Source organism: Colletotrichum paranaense (assembly GCF_030867605.1).
Source record: "Colletotrichum paranaense strain IMI 384185 chromosome Unknown Scaffold_7.1, whole genome shotgun sequence".
NCBI lineage: Eukaryota > Fungi > Ascomycota > Sordariomycetes > Glomerellales > Glomerellaceae > Colletotrichum > Colletotrichum paranaense.
The window spans coordinates 1673815-1695184 of record NW_026848965.1 but is presented as its reverse complement, the minus strand read 5'-3'; the positions used below and the strand labels follow the sequence as shown (position 1 = coordinate 1695184).

At 52.0% G+C, this 21370-nt stretch overlaps 8 protein-coding genes across 8 annotated transcripts; 3 read left to right on the top strand and 5 right to left on the bottom strand.

The window, feature by feature from the left end:
* Nucleotides 1-1197: 1197 nt before the first annotated feature.
* Nucleotides 1198-2222, bottom strand: CPAR01_09396 (uncharacterized protein; the record flags this gene model as incomplete). Its single annotated transcript, XM_060493661.1, has 2 exons — nucleotides 1198-1643; nucleotides 1709-2222. The coding sequence occupies 2 exons, from the start codon at nucleotides 2220-2222 to the stop codon at nucleotides 1198-1200; spliced, it is 960 nt and encodes a 319-aa protein (XP_060347791.1).
* A 704-nt stretch (nucleotides 2223-2926) lies between these two features.
* Nucleotides 2927-4106, bottom strand: CPAR01_09395 (peptidase family M28; the record flags this gene model as incomplete). The annotated part of the gene is made up of 2 exons (XM_060493660.1): nucleotides 2927-3407; nucleotides 3463-4106. 2 exons carry the CDS (start codon nucleotides 4104-4106, stop codon nucleotides 2927-2929), a joined length of 1125 nt encoding a protein of 374 aa, XP_060347790.1.
* A 1216-nt stretch (nucleotides 4107-5322) lies between these two features.
* Nucleotides 5323-7090, bottom strand: CPAR01_09394 (uncharacterized protein; the record flags this gene model as incomplete). Its single annotated transcript, XM_060493659.1, has 4 exons — nucleotides 5323-5705; nucleotides 6065-6403; nucleotides 6607-6704; nucleotides 6924-7090. 4 exons carry the CDS (start codon nucleotides 7088-7090, stop codon nucleotides 5323-5325), a joined length of 987 nt encoding a protein of 328 aa, XP_060347789.1.
* A 1424-nt stretch (nucleotides 7091-8514) lies between these two features.
* On the bottom strand, nucleotides 8515-10576 carry CPAR01_09393 (uncharacterized protein; the record flags this gene model as incomplete). The annotated part of the gene is made up of 6 exons (XM_060493658.1): nucleotides 8515-8871; nucleotides 8927-9149; nucleotides 9197-9303; nucleotides 9364-9831; nucleotides 9887-10469; nucleotides 10527-10576. 6 exons carry the CDS (start codon nucleotides 10574-10576, stop codon nucleotides 8515-8517), a joined length of 1788 nt encoding a protein of 595 aa, XP_060347788.1.
* Nucleotides 10577-11533: 957 nt separating this feature from the next.
* CPAR01_09392 (uncharacterized protein) lies at nucleotides 11534-13116 on the top strand (the record flags this gene model as incomplete). The annotated part of the gene is made up of 2 exons (XM_060493657.1): nucleotides 11534-12572; nucleotides 12641-13116. The coding sequence occupies 2 exons, from the start codon at nucleotides 11534-11536 to the stop codon at nucleotides 13114-13116; spliced, it is 1515 nt and encodes a 504-aa protein (XP_060347787.1).
* A 1576-nt stretch (nucleotides 13117-14692) lies between these two features.
* CPAR01_09391 (major facilitator superfamily transporter) lies at nucleotides 14693-16493 on the top strand (the record flags this gene model as incomplete). Its single annotated transcript, XM_060493656.1, has 4 exons — nucleotides 14693-15142; nucleotides 15197-15409; nucleotides 15465-16326; nucleotides 16381-16493. 4 exons carry the CDS (start codon nucleotides 14693-14695, stop codon nucleotides 16491-16493), a joined length of 1638 nt encoding a protein of 545 aa, XP_060347786.1.
* A 953-nt stretch (nucleotides 16494-17446) lies between these two features.
* On the top strand, nucleotides 17447-19680 carry CPAR01_09390 (uncharacterized protein; the record flags this gene model as incomplete). The annotated part of the gene is made up of 5 exons (XM_060493655.1): nucleotides 17447-17722; nucleotides 17784-17848; nucleotides 17905-18065; nucleotides 18133-18986; nucleotides 19042-19680. The coding sequence occupies 5 exons, from the start codon at nucleotides 17447-17449 to the stop codon at nucleotides 19678-19680; spliced, it is 1995 nt and encodes a 664-aa protein (XP_060347785.1).
* Nucleotides 19681-20300: 620 nt separating this feature from the next.
* Nucleotides 20301-21300, bottom strand: CPAR01_09389 (SCP-like extracellular protein; the record flags this gene model as incomplete). Its single annotated transcript, XM_060493654.1, has 3 exons — nucleotides 20301-20643; nucleotides 20717-20834; nucleotides 20892-21300. The coding sequence occupies 3 exons, from the start codon at nucleotides 21298-21300 to the stop codon at nucleotides 20301-20303; spliced, it is 870 nt and encodes a 289-aa protein (XP_060347784.1).
* Nucleotides 21301-21370: the final 70 nt, after the last annotated feature.

Genomic DNA, 21370 nt, shown 5'->3' with positions numbered 1-21370 from the left:
CGGTAGAAACCAGGAAGCTTCTGTCCGATTATAAGCTTTGAGATTAAAGTCTAGGATTCTTGCATTTTCCTCTGCAGTCTGATATGAGACTTACGAGCTCTATGCGGTGTAGTGCGTTTGATATGTTGATGTGTGATAGCGCGTTGAAGGAGTACTCATATGTCTGTCGTTCCTCCCATCAAAGATAAGGTAGGGGAAGCAGGCGGCTGATTTATATTCTTTTTGCGCCAGGAGATGCGAACTACTATTTGGATTGGCATTATGGAGAGAGTGCGGATTTTTGAAAGGTTACTCTTGGGGCAATGGGCCAAGAAATGATTCATTTCTTTGACCCTCGGCTCATTGCCCTCGTGGAGGTGACGGGGGTAAAGATTGGTGCGTTTTACCGTACTTGGAACAAAGACACTGTATCAAAACAGCAATTTGGAACCCGCCACAAAGAGATTAATCTCAGTGTTTGGTTCCCAGTAACACAAAGGCAACAGGCGGGTTTGTGAGAATGCAATTGGCGGCCAGCAGCGTTTGCCCGGCCCCAGGTCAGGCTTGGCACGCCTCATAGCGCAGGTGAGATTTTGGACTTGGTGATATATTGGGTCACTCAGCAGAAGCTTACCGCCTAGCTCGTAGTATCGAGGTAGTCCGGGTTCCTTTTCGTTTAATTCTGGCCATACTAGTTATGAGTCTTTTCTTTCGAGCTACCTTAGCACATTATCATTCCACAGCATTCGTTCAACTGCCTCCACTTTTGCTCGGAGTTACATTGGTAGCACACTCACGAGTGGAACTGCTTACTTATCGAGGCTTCGATGTGGCTTCACATCATTACTGCAGTAGCAAGCGAAAATGAGACTGAAGCGGTGTGCCCGGTCTTTGTCTGAGTTTAACTTTCCCAAAGCCAAGGAATGATAGTATTCAGTCGTTTTCGGACTGTAGATATCGGGTACACTTTGGGACTACCGGACCACCTTCTCAATAGCTCATCCCCCAACCATACCGTAATTGACTTGGAAGAGAAGAAGCAAGGAGAATGAACTGGTTGTGTTTTTGCTATTTCTCCCTTATTAAACTGCCTTTCCTGACGCGCTCCCCCTGTATGTTCTGATAAATAAAATGATTAGAGCTCTGGGTGCATAATTACCTGTCGAGTTTTGAGAAAGCAGTGATTTCCCAAAGCTGTGCTTTCTGGTGTCTATTCAATTAGTTCAGCGTGGTTTTGGGGGCCCCCCATCCCGAGATCAAAGCCCGCCGTGTGAAGTCTTTCTTCTGTTCGTCGGTGAGCTCCAGCGACAATCCCTCCTGATTCCGTACATCAACTCTAAATGTCTTAACGAAAGGATCACAAGACTCGTAGCCCTCAATCGTGGGGCATTTTGTCTTCAGAATCTCCAAGGTGCATTTATCCATCTTTTCAATAAGTGTCCCATCTCCGTCTCCTGTGTACTCAAAGAAGCTTGCGAACTCAAGTCCAGCTGCCTTGATGGTATGTTTGAAGGAGCTGGCGATCTTGAAATTGCATTTCTTGTGTTCTTCTGCGGTTGCTTGCTCCTTCTGACAATTTTTGTTCTCTGAGGCATTGTCATAAAAATCCTTAAGCTTTTGTCTCACGACCACCATGCCTTTCTGGCGGAATTTCTCTACGTCAACTGTTTCCGTTAGGTCACGTCGCGTTTCCCCACTCTCCAGCAATTGGAAAAGGCGCATTACTCACCTTGAACTGTTTTATAGATTCTTACACTATCAGACCAGCGATTTATCAGATGGTCCTTGGAAGGTACATTAGTGTACTGGATGGCGAGGCGAGCAATCACTTGTTCGTAGATATCTTTCGCGCCGATTGTGCTGGCAATCCAGGCGGTGTGTGCAGTATCGTCCCAAAACTGAGGGTCCGTCCATTCCTCTTGCTTGGGCATCCACCTCTTGAGGCACGTTTCCAGACGGTGGACGAGGCCATACTTGTCTGCGTGGTGGACTAGGCTCTGAAGCTCGCTGATTAGGATTTTGGCTCGTAGGATGTCCAGAGGGTGCTCGTGAACGATTGCGAGGAGAACGAACATTGAACCGACATGATCTTTCTCCAGCAACATGGTATCTCCGACGACTGACCCCATCAATTTGGCCAGCGGTTTTGAAGTCTTTTTGACGGTGTCGGAGTCGACAATGATTTCCAAGCGTGACCTCCAAGTTTTGTCCATAGGCTGAGGTAGAGGAAATGGGTTGGGCATGATGAAGCGGAAATCGCCCGATTTACTGATTCGCTGGATAGGATGGTCTTCCATTAAAACAGCTCGGAGTATCTCCCACATCTTGTCGGTAGATATTGTATGACGAATTTGTTTGGGGAATGTGGAAAGGAAATATGGATAGGTCTCGTTGACGACCGTCGGAAATCGTGGATATCAAGCTGCACTTTCTCATTCGTAAGCTTTGGGTCTGGCACGAAGGGAAAGGAAGAAAATAATTAGTGACTTCTATCCACTATTCCAATCGTTGGACTTACGAGTGTAGCACAGTGAAGTTGTAAATAAGACTGAGGAAAGGCAGTGCTAGACGAAGAGCTTGCAGCATTTTTGAGCCAACACCGGAGGAAATGGGCTGCTTTATAGCAATTCTGTGAAAGGAGCGATAATTAAAATGCCGAAGCCATCTGTATTTACGCATAGCAGCTTCTTGGTTTACTGAACAGACGCCCAAGCTACAGTCGCTCCTTTGAGGTTCTGGTGGCTGTCCCCTTGTTGTAAAGAGGTTCAGCATTTACTTGATTTACCACAGCAATGACAAAGACCTTGAGCAAGGTAGGAACTCCACCACAAACAGAATAATTTCAAATGTGGCTTCTGAATCTGCTTACACAAAAAAGCAAGCAGTGAACAGACATGGTTGGGAGCAAAGACGGAGTTCAGCTTCGACAGTTCAACTTCTACGTATGCTACCTCTGGGCCTCTTCAGGCATTATTTCCATCGCGTCAAGCCACTCCATCGTAAATGCCGTCACAATCTTCGTCCAGTCCCTCACTGTCGGCATATCGAGGTGCTCCCCATCATCCTGCGTGGTGTGCCATACGTCTGGGAAAGGCGAGGGAATCATATGCAGAATATTGACGCCCTTCATCATGAAGGGGACGTGATCGTCGCCGATGCCACTACGTCCAAACATCTTGTTCACCTTGTTGATATCGTACAGGAACGGCATCTTGGGCTTGCTCTCGAGTAAGTTGAGGTCACGCATGCGCTTCTCAATGTCGGCCATGGCCTTGTAGGCCCAGTGGGTTGACTGAAAGTAGGAAGGGACCTTGGGCTCTGCTGAGCCGAGGAGGTCAAGCAGGACGAACATGCTGATTTGCTCCAGGGGGTTCTTGTAATGAGACATGGCGGGGTTGAATGTGTTCTCCCATTCGAGAGCCAGGGACCTGCAGCAAGATGTTAGTGAGGTAAGATCTCATGCTGTGTCGTATCTCAACTGACCTGGCGCCATATAGTGAGTCGGTGTCCGTCCAGGACTTGAAAGCTTCCTCTCCATCGAGAAGCAGAATCTGCAGACCCATATCCTGGGGAACTGTGCCACCATTCTCCCCAAGAGCCACCATCTCATCGTACATCTGGGTCATCATCGGATCCAGCGCCCTCGCAACGTGCAGAAGCATAGCGCACGGCGCAGCACTATCCGTCGCGCCGATAAAGCCCTTGGGTTCGATCTTGCTGTCGTAATGCGCCACCAGGGTGAGATAGTTGGCCTGGCCAGGCTTCGTCCATGGTGGTTCGCGCCTGATGATGAGATTCTGAAACGGGATATCGATATTTCCCGTGGCGGGTGTCTTATCTGTTGAGTTTTGCCATTGGATGTTCCATTTCGGCAAGTTCTTGGTGAAGAAATCAACAAAATGCTGTTGAGTTTTGAGCTGCCCATCCGTGCCGGGCACTCGGGGGATGAGAATGGGGGCCAGCAATGGGCCGTTGTGAATGTCAAAGTCGGCCTCGGATACGGTGACGTTCTTGAGCACGGCTGCTGAGAGCGGTGTGTAGGCGCATACCGAAGCCGCGAAAAGGAGATGAAGGAACGCGATCCAGAGTCCGCGGACGGGATGGCCTCTCACGAGAGGGAGGGCCATGGCGGGATGTGACGAATGACAGCAGCAAGGGCACGATGGGACCCTGTTCTCATGAACTCATGCTGTGTTTGGCGGGCCGAGATCTGTGGCGGCGCGTCTCTTCGTTGTCGTCGTCGTCGTTGGTAATAGGGGGAGATGGCGAATTTGGATGACTTCGCGACGGAGCTCCGGGATTTGATGAGAGGTTCAGAGCTGTGGTTGAGTTTCCGAAGAGGTGTCAACTTTTGGACGTCCTCCGACCGAGGGATGGACCGGCCGCAACGGGTTAGAGCGAAACTGTCCTGCAACATGGAGCTGCAGTCCCCCTGTGGCTCTGTTTTAAAATAGCGGGTCTATGAGCGCATTAGGTAAGACGCGCTGGGACCCGTTTCTCCGCACGGCCCGTCCAGTGAGTGCACGCTCCACCGCGACGACCTCACCTCACTCTTCATCTCACTCCATCTCACTCATCCCTTGCCTTACTTATATGGTGCATCTCATTCATTCCTGAGCACTGTCGAGGGACCTTGTTTTGAGACTCGTATCGAGCTTCGCAAGACGGGTCTTTAGGGCGTACTCATCCTCCTGGATTAACTCATTCTTCTTCTGCGCGACGATTGATGTTTGCCTGTTGGTCTCTACGTTGAGGAACTATTCGAAGAAGAATACCTGCTTGATGCCGGAGGGAAGGTAACATCACGGAACAAAATTGAGCGGCGGCACTCAAGCGACCTGATGTCGCTGATGACCAGATATGTCAAGTCGTCTTTCAAATGGAAATTTTTGGTGGTTCGGCCAAGGCCTGCATCTTGGCAGATCCAGATGCGAGTGGCATTTGCCTCCAAGTCGTCCTGGGATTAAGTAGCCCAAGCTGCCTTTCAACCGTCCCAAGGCGAACCTGAAGTGACTGATAGGGTAACCCTCCAACGATTTCATGTGCATCTCACTCATCACTGAGCACTGATACCTTTACTCGGCCAAGTCATGCCTTCAGTGGCGATGAGACTAACACTTCAAGTAAGAACCATGTCGCTTCTGAGGAAACGAAGAGTAGTTCTGGTTGTCCTACATCCAACATCAGTTTTCTCATTTTCAATGCTCTCATCTCATCAGACTCTATGCCCATTCGGACAACTTTAATATTATGATGTTCCTATCTATGATCTCTTCACCAAGATTCAATATCTTCGTATAGATTCGTTATTCTTATTCATCCCTCATCATCTGCCAAAGATCCTCAAACTCCTACATCAGCCGGCATCAACAAGCGTTCCCTCTTCATCAAAACACTACAGGCCAAGACAAGTGCCCCAGCAGTGTTGACCAAGATATAAGGCAGATTCAGAGCCTCGACGATAGCCTCGAGAACCTCCTGCTGCATCCGCGGAGACAGCGTCGTGACAAAGTCCGTCCCGACACCAGCAATCGCAGCCTGGATCTGGGCCTCCGTGACAGTGTCCGGGAGAATCGCAGTCAGCCGTTTCTCAGCTCTGTTCAGAAACACGGCGTTACTGACTGCCAGCGCGATGTTGATACCGTTCGTCTGCGCCAAAGGAATCAAAAAGGACGCAACAGCAGCCTTGGGTGCCGGCACGCTGGCCTGGGCAATCGAGAAGCCCGCTTGTGGGAAAGTCTACTCGCCAGCAACGAGCATGGCTGAGGCACCATAGATCCAGGCTGTGCTTGTGTCAGTTTTGACGACATGCATCAAGGTGGAAGTAATGATACTGATGATGCCGCCGACGGTGAATCACGGCATGTACAGCCCGAACTTCCCGGACGGATGCGATAGCATGCCGTCATGCGTTAGAGTTACGGTGACCATGACTAGGCTGAACGGAAGCAGGGGGACAGCCGCGTTGATGGCGCTGTCACCTCTCGTGGACTGGAAGAAGATGGGAACAAAGTACACCGGCACGAAGATGGCGCAGCCCCCGGCCGCCGTAATGCAGAATATGAGGATGATGGTTCGGTAATACTGCGAGAGGCGATGAGCTCGACTAGGAAGATGCGGCGCTCCTTGGTTGTACCGATGCAGTACGCTTGCTGAACGCCGAAGATGATGAAAAGGACGCCTGCGACAACGAAGAGTGCTATCTCGGAGCCCGAGTCCCACTCGTACCGGACGCCGCCGAACGAGATGCCCATGGTGAAGCAGACGATGGAGCTGAGCATCAGCGGAGCACCGATCCAGCCGATCTCGACGAGTCGCTGCAGGATGGTCGCGCCAGGCTGAGGGTCAGGGGATGGGAGCATGAAGAGATAGACGGGCACGGCTAGGCCGCCGATGGTGAGGTTGATGTAGAAGGCCCAACTCTCTGGCGTCAGTCACCGTGGAGGCCATCAATCATAGCTAAGGCTACTTACCGCCACGTCGCATCCGAGTCAGCAAAAGCGCCTCTCACCACCGGTCCAAGCAGGGTTCATAGCCTTCACGTAATCCTGATACTAGCGAGATACGCAGGTCGCTCCTGAATCGTCATGGTCGCTGCGACGAGGACCACCACTTCGAGATACATACCAACACCGTCGAGACCGCACAGCGCAAGCCCGACGATGAGCCTGGTCATGTTTGGCGCCGCGCTGCAGAGAGCACTACCCGCTTCAAAGACAGGGACACTAGCGATGTCCAGTCACTTGGGCTTTAGATGTGAATACAGCTGGCCATAAAAGAGGTTAACAGCCGTGGCCGCCATGATGAAAGCGACGGCAAGCCATGCAACGTCCTTGATGGAGTCCAACTGCAACACGATCTGAGGCTGCACTTCGGCGACGATGGTGTTGTCCAGGGCAAAGAGGAAGGTTGAGGAGAAGATGGCGGAGACGATGAGGTATCACTTAACCCCGGTGACGGTACGGATAGGCTCGATGAAGACGGCATCTTTGCCTCGCTTCGTGTCGGTGTTGTCCCCTGATAGAGGGCCCTCGGTGGAAGAGGAATCGGGCTGGTCTGCCTTCTCCAGCGGTCCTCCGGTCTGGGGCTGAATCTCAGCCTTGGCTATCATATTGTCGAGGGTTGGCACTTGAAAAATACGAGTGTGAAGCCGTCGAGCGTGAGACACTGTGGCCTTCTACATTGTTTCCCGGATCCGCAAACGTTCAAATACTCTTCCGACTCTCTCCTCCTTCGACCACCGTTATCTCAGGCTCATACGCCATCAAGCTGTAAGCTGACCTCGAGCCATCTGGACCAATGGCTTCCGCAATCTCGTGAATCTCGAAGCAGAGTCAGCGTGTAAGCTCTGTATACAGCTGCAGCATATCAAGCCAGCTCTTGCAGTGAGCGAGCTTACCAGCTAACCCGCCAAAATTCTGGGTTTGGCGTTGAATCGCAGGCTGCAGCAAAGACAGCCCAGGCGATAACGATCCATTTGACCCAAGCTATACACGCCTTTGAGCTTCCGAATGATGCCGCTGAGAAGACAACTCAGGTTACACGGAGGCGCACGGATAGTCGGTCCGTAGAACAGCCTCTTTGAACCGGCGCCAGCGCTTACCGCAACCTCACTAACCCTTGAGCATTGACGAAGCATGCATACAAAGCCCATCATACAGGCCATGGATGAGGGTAGTCCAACGTCCCGGATATCTGGGGAATCCAAATCTTACCACCCTCGCACCGCTGTCCGATTGGATTTCTGCCGACGTGACATGATGACGAGTCGAGCGGGTGATGGTTTTGATAAGCTTCCGGGAGCCCAAGCTGACGGGTTGCAGGTAAGAAACACCATAGTTGTAGATTTGGAACATGCTGGGCCCGGTCTAGCGCATTATACACAGTCTTCCTAATGTGTGGACCAATGCAATATACGCGCTTTCTCCCATTTAGGACGCCTCGATGTCGTGGTTCAGTGAAACTTGTCAACTCGTTGAGGCTGAGATAAGCACATGAAACTCCGGCGCATGGAGTAATATGATAGTCAAGCGGCCGGCGGTCCCGAGTATGGAGGATCCCATTTCGTTAAAACTTGCCTCACTCTCACTGCAATCCACAGCCGTCAAAGGTGCGTCTTTCCTGACATTAAGTAAGACGTCCAGGAAATATACCAGAGGTGCCAGAATGCCTTGCTAATCAAAACATCCTCTGACTTCAGGTGACGAACACGATCTACCAGCGTAATCACGATTCACGGACTCAGAGACAAAGTTATAGTCCTCTTCTTATCTCTTATCTGTTACTACATTGTTTCAACATTCCCGGCATTCGACGATTTCGGACTTGAGGTTCCTGATGTGTTCAACGTCTATGTTTCTATGAAGCGAGCTGAGAGCAAATGCTAGCTGGGCTTGCTCTATACGATTCCTGGATGATTTGATATTCACGAGCATTCCCATATTTCCCTGGCGTTTTTCCCTAGAAAAGCACCCAATTCCTTCCTGCTAACCCAGTCTCGGCATTGCGAAAGGTTGATGCTCAGGCGGTGCTAGATCACGCTTTAATGTCGCCTTCCTCAGACTCAAAGATCACCGAAACGTTCTTGGCTCCCACGCTCTGGCCGTTATGAATGATGGTAAAGTCAATGCTCGCACCGGCGCAGCTCATGTCGACAAAGTATGTCAGTTTGTAGAACACCTTTCCCAACGGATTGGTCCAATGTGGCAGATTCTCGAAGTCGAGTTTCTTGCTGAAAGTGATGTCGCACAGCTTCTTGACATGGCTGTTCATCTCTTTTGGAGGAGGCCAAGCAGTGCTGATATACAAGGTGTCTGAAATCTCCTTTGGCGCAGTTTTGAAAAGCCGGTAGTAATCTTCCCGAACGGGATCTGTACTGGAAACATCCATACCCTTATAGCATTGTTAGGGTGATTGCCTGTTTGCATTGTTTAGTGGGATAACATACCTGTTCGAGAAACCACTTCATCTGGCGATTTGCTTTCCATTCCTGCTGTTCTTCGCACCAGATCTTGGACTTCTTGCTGTGAATCTTGGGATCGAAGGTCGTCCTATACTCGACTCCATAGCTAGCTCGGGCGATTCTAGACTTGACGCTGATTGAAAGTCCAGAAGACAGGTTTAAATGGTCCAGACCTTGGATTACTGCACCACGACAGATGGCGGTCCAGCTTGAACAGATCAGCAAGAGTACAAAGAGAAGAGTCGAGTAACTCACGGCTTGGTACCCGAAGACTGAAGAAGCGCAATGTTCTTGTCAATGGTGCGTTGAAGATGAGTACGGAGGTAGCGGCATCTGCCAAATCCTCCGACTAGAATGACATTCTTTTTTGTCGGTATGTCAGGAAGCTATCCTTAAGGAAGACGTTGAGCGGATCTTCTTACCTTAGGGAGCTTGCCAAACTTGGAGCGAACACCATTGATCTGCTTTTGCACGAGTGCTGCAATCTTGGTGACAATCGGGTCAAACACAGGGATGAGGTTTTGCAAGTTGAGAATCAGGTTTCTCTTCCGCTTGATGCCGCGATTAGGTGTTCCTTTGGCTATGCACTCGGGAGGCAGCTTAATGTGCCAGTCGCGAACTTGACCGTCGAATTGCTGCTTTATTCCGTGTTCCCAGTCTCCATTGAGGATGTTCGCGGCATCATCCTTAGGGATATTACTCCAAGCTTGAGGGGTGACCTTGTTCTTGAGGAGTTCGACAAATGCCTCATCAAGAAAGACGCCGCCACACAGGTCGCCATCTCCCTTGATGGCTTCTCGAACGACCATCGGCTTCAACTTGAGGATCTCGTAACTGATGAGATCGACGGTGCCTCCTCCAGCGTCGCAAACAACGAAGTAGTCGCCCACCTAGGTGTGCCATCAGCTTACCAATCGTTGTTACATAAGGAGCAACAGATCATACCTTGATGTTTGGTCGTCCTGCGAGATCCTTCAAAGTAGCCAGAGCTGCGGCCTCGGGCTCCGAAATGAAGGACAATGTGGTCGCTCCAGCAAGGCGTTTATTGAGAAGACCGGCATTTTCGGCTGCTCGCTTCATTCGAGCCTTCGCATAGTCTGGCCAGATAGCGGGCAAGGTGATGACAACGTGGAACTTGCACATCTTGATGAGGTCATTTCCCGCAGAGATACCAATGCACTCAATGGTATGATTCCACAGAAGTCGAAGATAACTGCTGATCACCTCAACAGGGTCTTTGTTTGCTTCTCTCACCAGCTTTCTAGCTGTAGCAAGTTGCGAAGAAGTCCGGAGTTTCTTGGGAAGGTCAGCATCATCAATCAGGAGAAGCTTGAACCACTTCATTGCATCCGGGCTCTTTTCAACTGAGACTCCATGGCCCCAAGAGATGGCGCCTTGGGTGCCTTCGTAAAGAACGGTGGTTGGCGTCTTCTCGGTGTCCGAGGCAAAGTTGAGCTCCGTTTCCCATCTGGTGATGACCTCGATGTCGTTGGGTTGACCAGAGAATGCCCAACTGACTCCAGAGAAGCTGCGAATTATTAGCTAGGACGCTCGATGAACAGAATGCCACGAAACATGTTCTTACGTCGTGCCGAAGTCAATGCCGATGACTATCGCGTTTTCGTCGTCTGCCATGATAACTTTGTCCCTCAAGATTCTTGAGGCCGGAATTGCTTGCCTTCGTTTTCGGGGACTGATAAGATGAGGTGGTTGAGAGGGAAAGTTTAAGAAAAAGCCTTGTGGCGGCCAAGGAAAGAACGTCTAGCCAGGTGTTTACTCTAGGGAAACTTCGCTTCTGGGAAGAGTGATGGATAGGTTAGATAGAGATGTGTCAAGGAGTGATGTGAGAGGTAAAATGAGAGGTGAAGCGGCAGGTAAAGTATAAAAAGTTGAAGGGGAAGGTCAGCTATCGTGAGAGAGCTATTACCCACTATCTCGAGGTAGAAAGACGTGGCAGAAAAGTTCTGAAGAGGGCAAGGCAAAATATCAGGTAGTTGAGTTCGAATAACTGAGGAGGTAAATTGAAAGTCCTTGTGATGTGTTGTTTGAAAGAAGCGATCAAGGGAGGTAAAAGCGAAAGTTCGTGATGACTTCCCTGCTTTTCTTAGGAAGGCAAGCTGGGAAGATCTGCGAAGGCAAGCGTTGAGATGGGTTCCTGCCTTGAGTGCAGAAGTTTCCTTTGGTCAATCTGAAATTTTCCTCTTACGACAGTATTGTTTGACGGCAACAAAGAGGATATTTCGTGTGAAAACTTTCCAATAACCCCGCCTTCTTTAATTGGAATGACCGCTCAGAACTAAAGGCCCTCTTGCTTGAAGTCTGAAGAAGGTGCGATGCCGGCTACCTTACCTGACCTTCTTCACTTGGAATTAATACCTAAGGGACTTCCTTCCTACTACCTAACTGACCTCCCTCAAGCGACTTCGTCTTCGAACAGTCCAGGACGTACTTTCTTCTAAGCGAGTCTATATGAGGGACGCAGCCGGACGAAATCCAAATTGCTATTTCCCCCATCGTTTCATCAAATCTTTTCTCCACGAGATTACTCAATAACCCTTCTCCTCCACGACTCTCGAACGAGGCTCCCTGATCATGCCACCCTGGTTCGATTGCGGCAAGCACGTCAAGTCTGAAGAAGTAACTCAGCTAGAACGAGGACGCTCATCGAAACCTACTAAAATCTTGCTCGCTATTCAGCAGGAGGATGACATCGTCATGATGATTCCAAGCGAGGCCCCCCCTGAGAATCTTCCTCGCGGCGGTAGGCGCGAGCGCGACGCTATCGCAGTCATTGGAAGGAACATACTTCATCCCGAGCCAAACCAAGATGGTCAGACTCCGCCAGACTTAACCACGAATCTGTACGAGAGGGAATCTCAGCATCTCACAGATTTCACAGGAACAAATATGGCTGTTCCTTCTCGAGAGTGGCGGGCCCAAAATGAAAGCGTCTCCAGTGCTCAATCCCAGAGCCAAACCAAGCGGCCCCGTATCACCGCGGACGGTGTTTTACGAGAAGCTACTGAGACTCAGCGACTCCGGGACAAGAATTTTCGTCTTGGAAAACGTCTGGAGGAACAAATGACGGAGAACTCAAATCTCCAAGCCTTCGCAGTAAGTGCCAAGAAAGAAGTCGACGACACCAAGACGAAGCTGGACAGCTTGAAGAAGGCCTGCAATCGCGACATACGATCAATGCAGCATCAGATTTGGGAGCTTAACGGACAGATTCACGGACTCAAAGGGCGCATTATTTCATATGAGACCCAGAAATCAAGCAATCAAGCAATCGCCAATTCGAACAAGGTGTCGGACGACGCGATCAAATCTTGTTGGAAACGAATGGCCTACAACGTCCAGAACATCGCGGCATTGTATCTCACTGCCTGCCCTCGAGAAAAAGACATCTTTCGACACGGCCACAGTGAGAAGTCTTGTGCCGTTTGTCACATGGATCGTGCACACTTCATGCTTCTCAATAATGATGATTTGAGAGACAGCGTGGTCGAAGGATACATTTGGCGTGCCGTCTTCCGCCACTTCTTCGGATCCGACGGACCGGAGAACTATGGAAAGAGCTGGGCTGGTCGACCATGGCAGCTTTTCACTGCCCTGTTTCACGATTTATTAGGTGGGAACCAGCCAAAAAGTCGTTCTCTCATACTACCTTAGTGGACTAACATACCCCGTGTCGTATAGCTCATCCTGCAGCGAATGCAGACCCATCGGAGATCCATAGGTGGAAAGCAGCCTCTGGACGCATGATCGATCGGATGATCGGTGTCGATGAGGTCGAGATGCAAGAAGTCATATATGCAGAGCACCAGGGACTCGTCAGATTTATTCCCCGGGATCGTTCTGGTCACAAGGCTCAGAAAAGCCAACTATATAAAGATCTCGAAAAGATCTTCAAGGATGCAGTCGAGCTACACCGAGTCTTCATGAGGTCCAGAGCCCATTTCTACGTCGATTGGACCGAGACGTTATCCACTACTGGAGATGTCACTCACTACCACCCGAACTTGCATGAAGCTGAGGTCTACGAGAAGAATCTGGATGATTCGAGCATTGTGAAGTTCGTCATTTCCCCCAGTTTGATGAAGATTGGCAACGCCGATGGCGACAGCTATGACAAGCGCAGTCGCTTGATCAAGGCCTCTGTCATTTGCGATTAGGCAGGAGGGTGGCATTGCGTTCTGAGACAGTGCTCCAGGGGATGGAGCGAGAAGCAGTCGCGGGGGTATATTTAGCCCTCAGAGCCAGGACGAAGGAAGCAAAGCTATCGAAGCAGATAGCGAGGGTTGTAGTAGAACGAAAAGGAAAGCGTTTCTGACACCAAGTGCTTCTCACGATGAGATGTGACATATCCCAATACAATCCAAAAAACCACACACTGGCACGACAAGGTCATCATATTTACAATGCCTAGCTTATTATCTTGTAGTCCTCGCGTTCCGTTAATCCACCTATGCGTTTGCTCTTTGACAACAAAACTCTTCGGCCATCTCGACGTATTGAATCACAAAATGACGAGGGATAGACAGCAAGGGATCGCCGCAGACAGTGCCTTCAGGGGCACTATGCTGCGAAGCTATCATCCTGTGAAAGATGGTGCAGAGTGAACTGCGTCTGATTACAGGAAAGAGACCAACTCTACTGATGCTTCTTATGGCAGATGGAGATGACCATCACCTCACGACGAGGCACCTGCGAAATACACGGGCTTGTTGGACATGAGCACGGGCTATCCCTGGAGGTGGAAGATCTCGGGCCGAGCGCTAAGCTACACATATGATTAACTTCCGCTGATTTTCCATCAGCAAGCACAATAGCTCAGGGGTAGAGCGCTGGGCTCATAACCCAGAGGTCCCTGGATCGAAACCAGGTTGTGCTAATTCTTTTGCGTTTTTGCCATCTTTACTCCATTTCTTGCTCTTTTTCCTCGGTTTATTACGGAAATAATCTTCTTTGGGTTTTATTTCATCTGGGTTTTGGAGAAACCGCAAACGTTCAAGTTCCATAAAGTCTGTACAGAGAACCATGTCACCCACCCTCCCCCAACACCACCACACATCTTCTGCCCCAGACCAGACAACCTCCATCAAAACCACAATCCCAACGGCCCGGCGCATGTCTCAAAAAGCCGGAAATCGGAATAAGCCCCGGTACTGAAGCCGCTCTAACCCCTAGCAGCAACCCCCCACGCCGAGTCGGTGCCGGCCGAACAAGCTTACTTGAGTCTTAGTAGCTTGAGGCCAACGATGATAGGACACTGCCCCGGTCTCGCGCCATCGAATGGAGCGCTTATCTCCGCGACAATCCCCCGGAATCGAGTCTCGGTAAATGCTTTAAGCGCTCCACGAGTCGCGCGTCATAGACGAAGTTCCGAGCTGTTTAGCATGTTTGCCGACGGGCTTTTTCTCTTTTTCGATGCGCCGTTGGGAAGAACATGGAGTTTACAACCTCGAATTGACTTTGCGCTTTGAGAATAAGGATACAGAAGGTTTAGTGGGACTTTCTGAAGGGCAAAGAGAAGCAACGACTCTTAAAGATTGACAACTCAACGCCATGACTTCATCATTTCTAATCAACTAGCCCCAACGGACTCCCGCACGCTAAGAGGGTTTCGCGAACGAGCGGATAAACAATCTCTGGAGACTGTCGACTTTGTCACTTTGTCGCATACCTTCAACTTGAAGAGAAAGAAGCTTAATCGGGGCGATCTCAGAGTCTCAATACAGAAGGGTCCCAATGTTGGAGAAGCGAAACTCTGTTGAACGCAGCAGAGGTGACACGGACGCCAGCAACAAGGACATGGGCTCAACGCCCGCAGGCGCAGGCGCAGGCGCAACGGCAGGGCCTGGCGAGGCGGTGGCTGCTGCTGCTGCGGAAGAAAAAGAAGCCTCCATGCCGCAGGAAGTAATACGGAATTCAGCCGCGAACTCTGTCCGGGATGGCGGCTTTGGCGGCGACGACGACGAGAAGCGGGTATCCACGGGCGGTGGTAACGAGACGAGGTCGTCTTCACCGTCGCCTTCGAATTCGGACTGTGAATCGCATCGGGATGGCGGCAAGAAGGATAGTCGCAAAGGAGTTATTGGCGCGACAGTCGGTTTTCTCACGTGGACGCCGAGAAAGTTGCGATATGATCCCGAGAATCCTCCTCAATTCACTCTCGGCCTCAACTTTCTGTTTGCAGTTGTAAGTTACCTTCAATCATACACACATGATGGATTGAGATGCTAAGCGATCCAGGCGGCGACGTTCACCGTCGCCAACCTTTACTACAACCAACCGGTACTCAACAGAATCGCAGAGACATTCAACGTCAGCTTCGAGAGGGCATCGTCGGTCGCGACGCTGATGCAAGCCGGCTATGCAGCAGGCTTGCTCTTCATCTGCCCTCTGGGCGACATGCTGCGCCGGCGGCCATTCATCCTAGGCCTCATCTGGGTGACAGCGATGCTGGTGAGCCACCCAACACAAAGACCTTTTGCGAAGTCCATCAACCTAACACCTCCAGTGGCTCGGCCTATGCCTAACAAACTCCTTCCAAGCCTTCCTAGGCCTATCCTTCATCGTGGGCGCAACAACAGTAACACCACAACTCATGCTCCCGCTCGTAGCAGACATGGCGCCCCCCGAACGCAAAGCAAGCTCCCTCTCCATAACGACATCAGGCCTCATGCTCGGCATGCTCATCGCGCGTCTGCTGTCCGGTATCGTGGCGAACTACACCTCCTGGCGCAACATCTACTGGTTCTCCTTCGGGGCGCAGAACCTGCTGCTGGTACTGCTCTTCTTCTTCGTGCCGGATTACCCCTCGACGAACCCGGACGGGCTGAATTACTTCCGCGCGCTGTGGACGATTGTGACGATGTTGTTCACGGAGCCGATACTGGTCCAGGCGTGTCTGATTGGATTCTTCATCAGTTCCATCTTTACGTCCTTTTGGACGACGTTGACGTTCTTGTTGGCTTCGCCACCGTATGAGTACCCATCTATTACCATCGGCTTATTCTCGCTGATCGGTATAGCGGCGATCTGCGGTGGGCCGGTGTATGGACGATTGATCATGGACCGATACGTGCCGTGGCTGTCTTCTGTGCTCGGGCAGACGGTCATTCTCATCGGGTGTATCATTGGTGCTTTTACGGGTACTTTTACCGTTGCCGGCCCTGTGATCCAGGCGATTTGCATCGATATGGGTATTCAGACCGCGCAGACTGCCAACCGGACTGCGATTTACACTATCAACCCCAAGGCGAGGAACAGGGTGAACACGGCGTACATGGTGTGCGTGTTTTGCGGCCAGTTGACGGGTACGGCGGTGGGGAATAGATTATACGCGCAGGGCGGATGGAGGTACAGCGCGGGCACCTCAAGTATGTATTCTCGCCAGAGTCTCGTCATTGCTGCGGTATGCTAATGTTGTACAGTTGGATTTATCGGGTTGTCATTGATCATCACCATGCTCAAAGGGCCACGAGAGAAGAGCTGGATCGGATGGAGGGGCGGATTCAAGCTGCGCAAAGACGCGCCGAAACCTTAGCCGGCCTCACCCGAAGAATCACAGGGGCCGGTACAGGAGCCGGTGGAGAAAAGGACGGATATCGGCGCCGGTGGTGAGGGAAATCGGCGGTGACAGGGTCCGATGGGTGGAGGAGCTGGCCGGGGGATGAAGCTATCGGGGTGGTTGGGTCGTGCCGAGCTGCCGTTCCATGGTTTCGGGAGACGCTAATCAACTGTTCTAGACTAGCCAAAGGGAATCTTGGTCAAACGAAACTCTATTTTTTTACTCGATGATTTTGAAACTGAGATGAAGAAGGTTACTTTGAAGTTGAAGGAGAAATGACGCAGCTGTTTAGTTTGGAGTAACAACCGGCGCAAGTCTTCAGGCCAGAAAATGTTACCCGGCAGCCACTACAGCGAGACCCCGGGCAGCAGACCCGCCAAGGACGCCCGCCAAGACCCATAACGAGGCCGTCTGGGGAATTGAGTGGTGGCTGAGGCGAGGCAAACTTTAGCGAGGAATGTCACTGGACGGGGGGCAAATGCACCACATGCTCCAGGGAGGGGCGGCCGTTGAAGGGTCGCTCCGGGTGCTGTAACCCGTTGCCTGTGGCCTACCTTACCTTAAAGCTCAACATCAGCGGCACAGCGCCCCCGCGATTGAGGCCCACCAAAATCACCAACCACCCGCCTGCGACCAACCGCCAAGATTGGCAAGGTAACCTGGCCGGCGGAAAGAGTGAGAAAAAAAAAACATGTTCCTCATCAATGAGTGAGAGAAAGACCCAGGGGGGGGGGGGGAGGCGGATGATTATCTCACTCACTTCCCTTTTCACTCTCATTCTCACCGACTCTCACCTCATTCACCTACAGAATAAGCTTCACTCACCATCAATTAAAGGCTCGCTCACCAATTGACGACAACTAACTCACGAACCAGGACCTGGCCATGTCAAACACCACCCGGCTCACCACCATCCCCCAAACGCCCTGATGGCCCGCTACCAAGGCCTCGACTCGTCCGACCTGTTCCGCTTCGACACCCTCGCCTTGCGCGACGACATCCTCGTCTCGGACGACAACGCCGTCTCCAAGGTCGAGTACGATGAGTACGTCGTCTTCAAGAAGGACAATGGCATCCCCTCGGGCGCCAAGACGGGGCTAGAGGACGACGAGGATATCAGTTTCCAAATGCAGCACAAGGACGAGGTGCCGGGTCACCACACGCTTAATCTAGCCTTTCGTCATGGGTACTCTGTTGACCATAATGTGAGCGTCCCCTAATATGACCCAATCGAGACTATCATACAAGAAACTAACGTCTTGGTAGGGAGTGTTCACACAAGAGCCGGCACGGCACCCGGAGTTGGTTCTAGATGGACGGGTTCGACGAGTGTGAGTCCACCCACCTTATTGAGTAGTTCATCTCAGACAGAGACTAACATCAACAGCATCTGCTTCCGCCGCAACAAATCCTTTGACCGCCGAGAAGACGGTATCACCATGACCCCAAGAGACCTCGACGCAATGGATCTTCACCCCGCCACCCTCCAATACTCCCGCCGCGTCACAAACGAATCCCGCTTCTGGTCTCTCGACCGCTCCAAACTGAGTGAGTATTCACTCTGATAACCATCAGCCTCACTCACAGAAACCAAAAATGACTTACACACTACCAGGCCTCATTCTCTCCTTCTCCAAAAACCCAAGAACCCCCTACGACTTCATGTCCCTAACCTACGACGTCCGCAACCGCACCTCCTCCGTCCTCGTCCGCCAATCCTACCACCCGCGCCAGCACTCCCTCGAGAACCTAGACGAATACGACCAGCGCCTCGAGGCCTGCCGCGCCCACTGGGCCCACCCCTTCATCACCCCCGTCGTCCTCCTCCAAGTCCAGTTCATGCGCACCGAAGAGGCCGTCATGGAGAACATCAACCACGTCAAAGCACTCGAATGGCAGGTCAGCTCCATCGCCGGCTTCGAAGCCTTTGAAATGGAGCGTGAGAAGCGCTCAAAGCTCATGCGCAGACTAACGTTCGCCTCGTCCACGGCCGCGGCCTCGCATAACGAGAAAACGCCACAGATTGCCGGGCCGATGAGCATGGCGAACCTGATGAAGAGCGCGCACGACGTGCTTAAAGAGTCGATTAAGCTGCTAGACACCGTGCGTTGGATGGAGAGGGTGGTCAAGCTGATGCTGCAGGCCGGCGACGAGCTCGCGGAGCGCATGTCGACGGGGGAACTCAAGATTCGCCTCGACGATTTCCACGTACGACAGACGGACGCCGATCAGAGGGATGAACAGGACCAGCAAGTGCAGCCCGACGAGCCGCCTACGGGCCCGCCGTCGAGGTCGTCTGCGAGTACGAGGAGGCGGTCGCTGCCCAAGGCGCCGGATCCGCTGGCTGATCCGCTAGGGAACCATTGGCATGAGATACGGCAGTATCTTGAGGGGTTGCAGCGGATGTGTATGGGTCTCGAGACGGATCGACGCATGTCGGAGGCCCGGTGCCGCGCCCAGATTGATATTGTAAGTGACACTGTATTACATCCTCACCGTGTCCCCCAAAGCTAACACTACCCAGATCTACAGTAAAATGGCCCAAGAAGACAACGTCCTCAACGCCCGCATGGCCGTCGCCTCCTCCCGCGACTCCTCCTCAATGAAAGCCCTCGCCGTAATAACAGCAGTCTTCCTCCCCGGCGAGTTCCTCGGCACCCTCTTCGGCATGTCCATGTTCGACTGGCAGGCCTCGGGCGAAGACGCGGACAGCAGCGACAACGGAGGCGGGACGTCAACGAACCCGAAAGATCCCATCCCCGTACTGAGCCACCTGTTCTGGGTCTACTGGGCCACCGTCATCCCTCTGACGATCGGTATCCTCGTCGCCTGGCGCGCGTGGTGGGTGAGCCAGGACCGCTATTTCCGACGGCACCTGTCGAGGGAGTTATCGGAGGAGCGGTACTGGACTGCTGATGGGAAGCCGAGGGATTTGGAGCATTCTTTCTGGTGGGATTTCTTTTATCTGTCTGTGAGGCGGGATGAGCGGCCCGCTCCGTCGGCGAGCGATCTGTATGGGAGTAATACGCTTGAGCTGTCGCCGAGTATGTCGCAGGATAAGGACGATATGAGGTCACCGCGAGGGGATATGACTGTGCGGAGAGGGCAGATCTCGTTTTTGAGGTCGCAGAGTATCCGGCAGCGGAATACTGTTGCTGTGTAGTGTGTGGTTTGAGTATGGTGTACGCCTAGTTATGATCTTCGATGATGGGCGGCTTGCTTGCTTTTTTGCATATCTACTTGGGTGGTCGGTCTTCTTGGTAATGGGTAGTCGGAAGAGTGTATATACGCGTCATGGTAGGTGATTTGGCTGGAGTTACGCTGGCCAAAGTAAGTATATATATAGATGAAATCAATAACCACGATTCATGACAACAAAGAGGTTGATGATGACAATGCTAATATTAGGGTTATCTGTCGGGCGTCCAGCGAAGCAGGGCAGCTATTGTTCAATGAAGCTTTCACAAGTCTCGACGTTCATCGGCAAAGTAAGGTAAGATGGTAGCTAGATAGCTGAATGGCAGCCTCATAACTAACGCCAGTCAGCCGCGGTAGCCATACCGGAGTGAAAGACAGACAAACATCACCGGGAACAGACAAGTGCGAATGATTCATTGCTGCATTGCGGAGATATCTCGACTAAGGTACACGTCCCCTGACGGTATAACCATGCCATGTCCTCATCTCCCCCCAAAATATGCAGTCCTGATGAAAGTCAAGGTGCCTTCCGAAATCCCAATCCATGTTGAGCTGTGAGAAATGGTGTTGAATAGAAAGGTAGACCTAGACAAGAGTCCATGTCACACCACCGACGCGACCGCGGCCAAGGTCGCCCAGAAGAGCCTTGAAGACAGCAGGGCTGACGTCAATGTCGTTGACGGCACATCCCATGCACTTGTCAGTCACCTTGACGTCGACAGACTTGCCCTCGGCTTGAATGCGGACGGTCTTGCCACAGAGCGGGTTGCCGTTGGACTGGGAGCCCATCTTGATGTGAGAGAGGGCAACAATCATGGAGTTGTCGTTGTCAGTCCAGCCACAGGCGCCAAGACCAGGGTTGAAGAAGGTGATGTCGCCCTGGAAGGGGCCAGGGCTGAGGTCCTGACGAGCCATGACGGCGGGGGGCCTGGAACAAGCCAGTGTTAACATCTGCGAGAGGATGGTGGAAGAAGAAGAAGAAGGAAGGAGGGTCAACTGACTCGACATCCTTGTAGACACGGCAGACTGTGAAAGAAGTGAGGGGGTTGACAGCGCGGCCCTTCTTGCCCAGGCGGGTAGAGCAACCAATGTGAGTAGCCTTGTCAGAGAGGAGCTGCTCTGTAGGAAAAGGTCAGACGAACTCGAGGAAAGTCAGTAGACGAGGCGAAGACATACCAGTGGTGCCGAGGGTCTCGTAGTAGTCCTCGACAGTGGTCTGAAAATTGTTCATGTCCTTGAAGCTAAGCCAGAGCTTGACAGCCGAGACCAGAGGGTTGGTGACCTGCACGCTGTCCTCAGACAGAGAGCTGAAGTAGGCGACGACCTCGCCAGCACCATCACGCTGATGAGCAGGAGCACGGCCTATGAAGCCCTGTCTGGCGAGCAGAAGGGCCCAGGTGTCGGCGTCCTCCTTGAGGTTGTTGTCCCAAAGGATGGGAGGGGCACCTGCCTCGGAACGAGCAGTGTTGATCATGGAGAGCGCGCGGTTCTCGTCACCACTGGCAATGGTGGTAGATGCATGGACCATGCCGACGGCAGTGAGGCCGACTGCAATGCCAGTAACGACAGTCTTGATGCTGATCATGTTGACTGTTGTGGGTAGTGTGTGTGGGAAGTTGGAAAGTGAAGTGTGTGTGAAGTGAAGTGAATGAGAA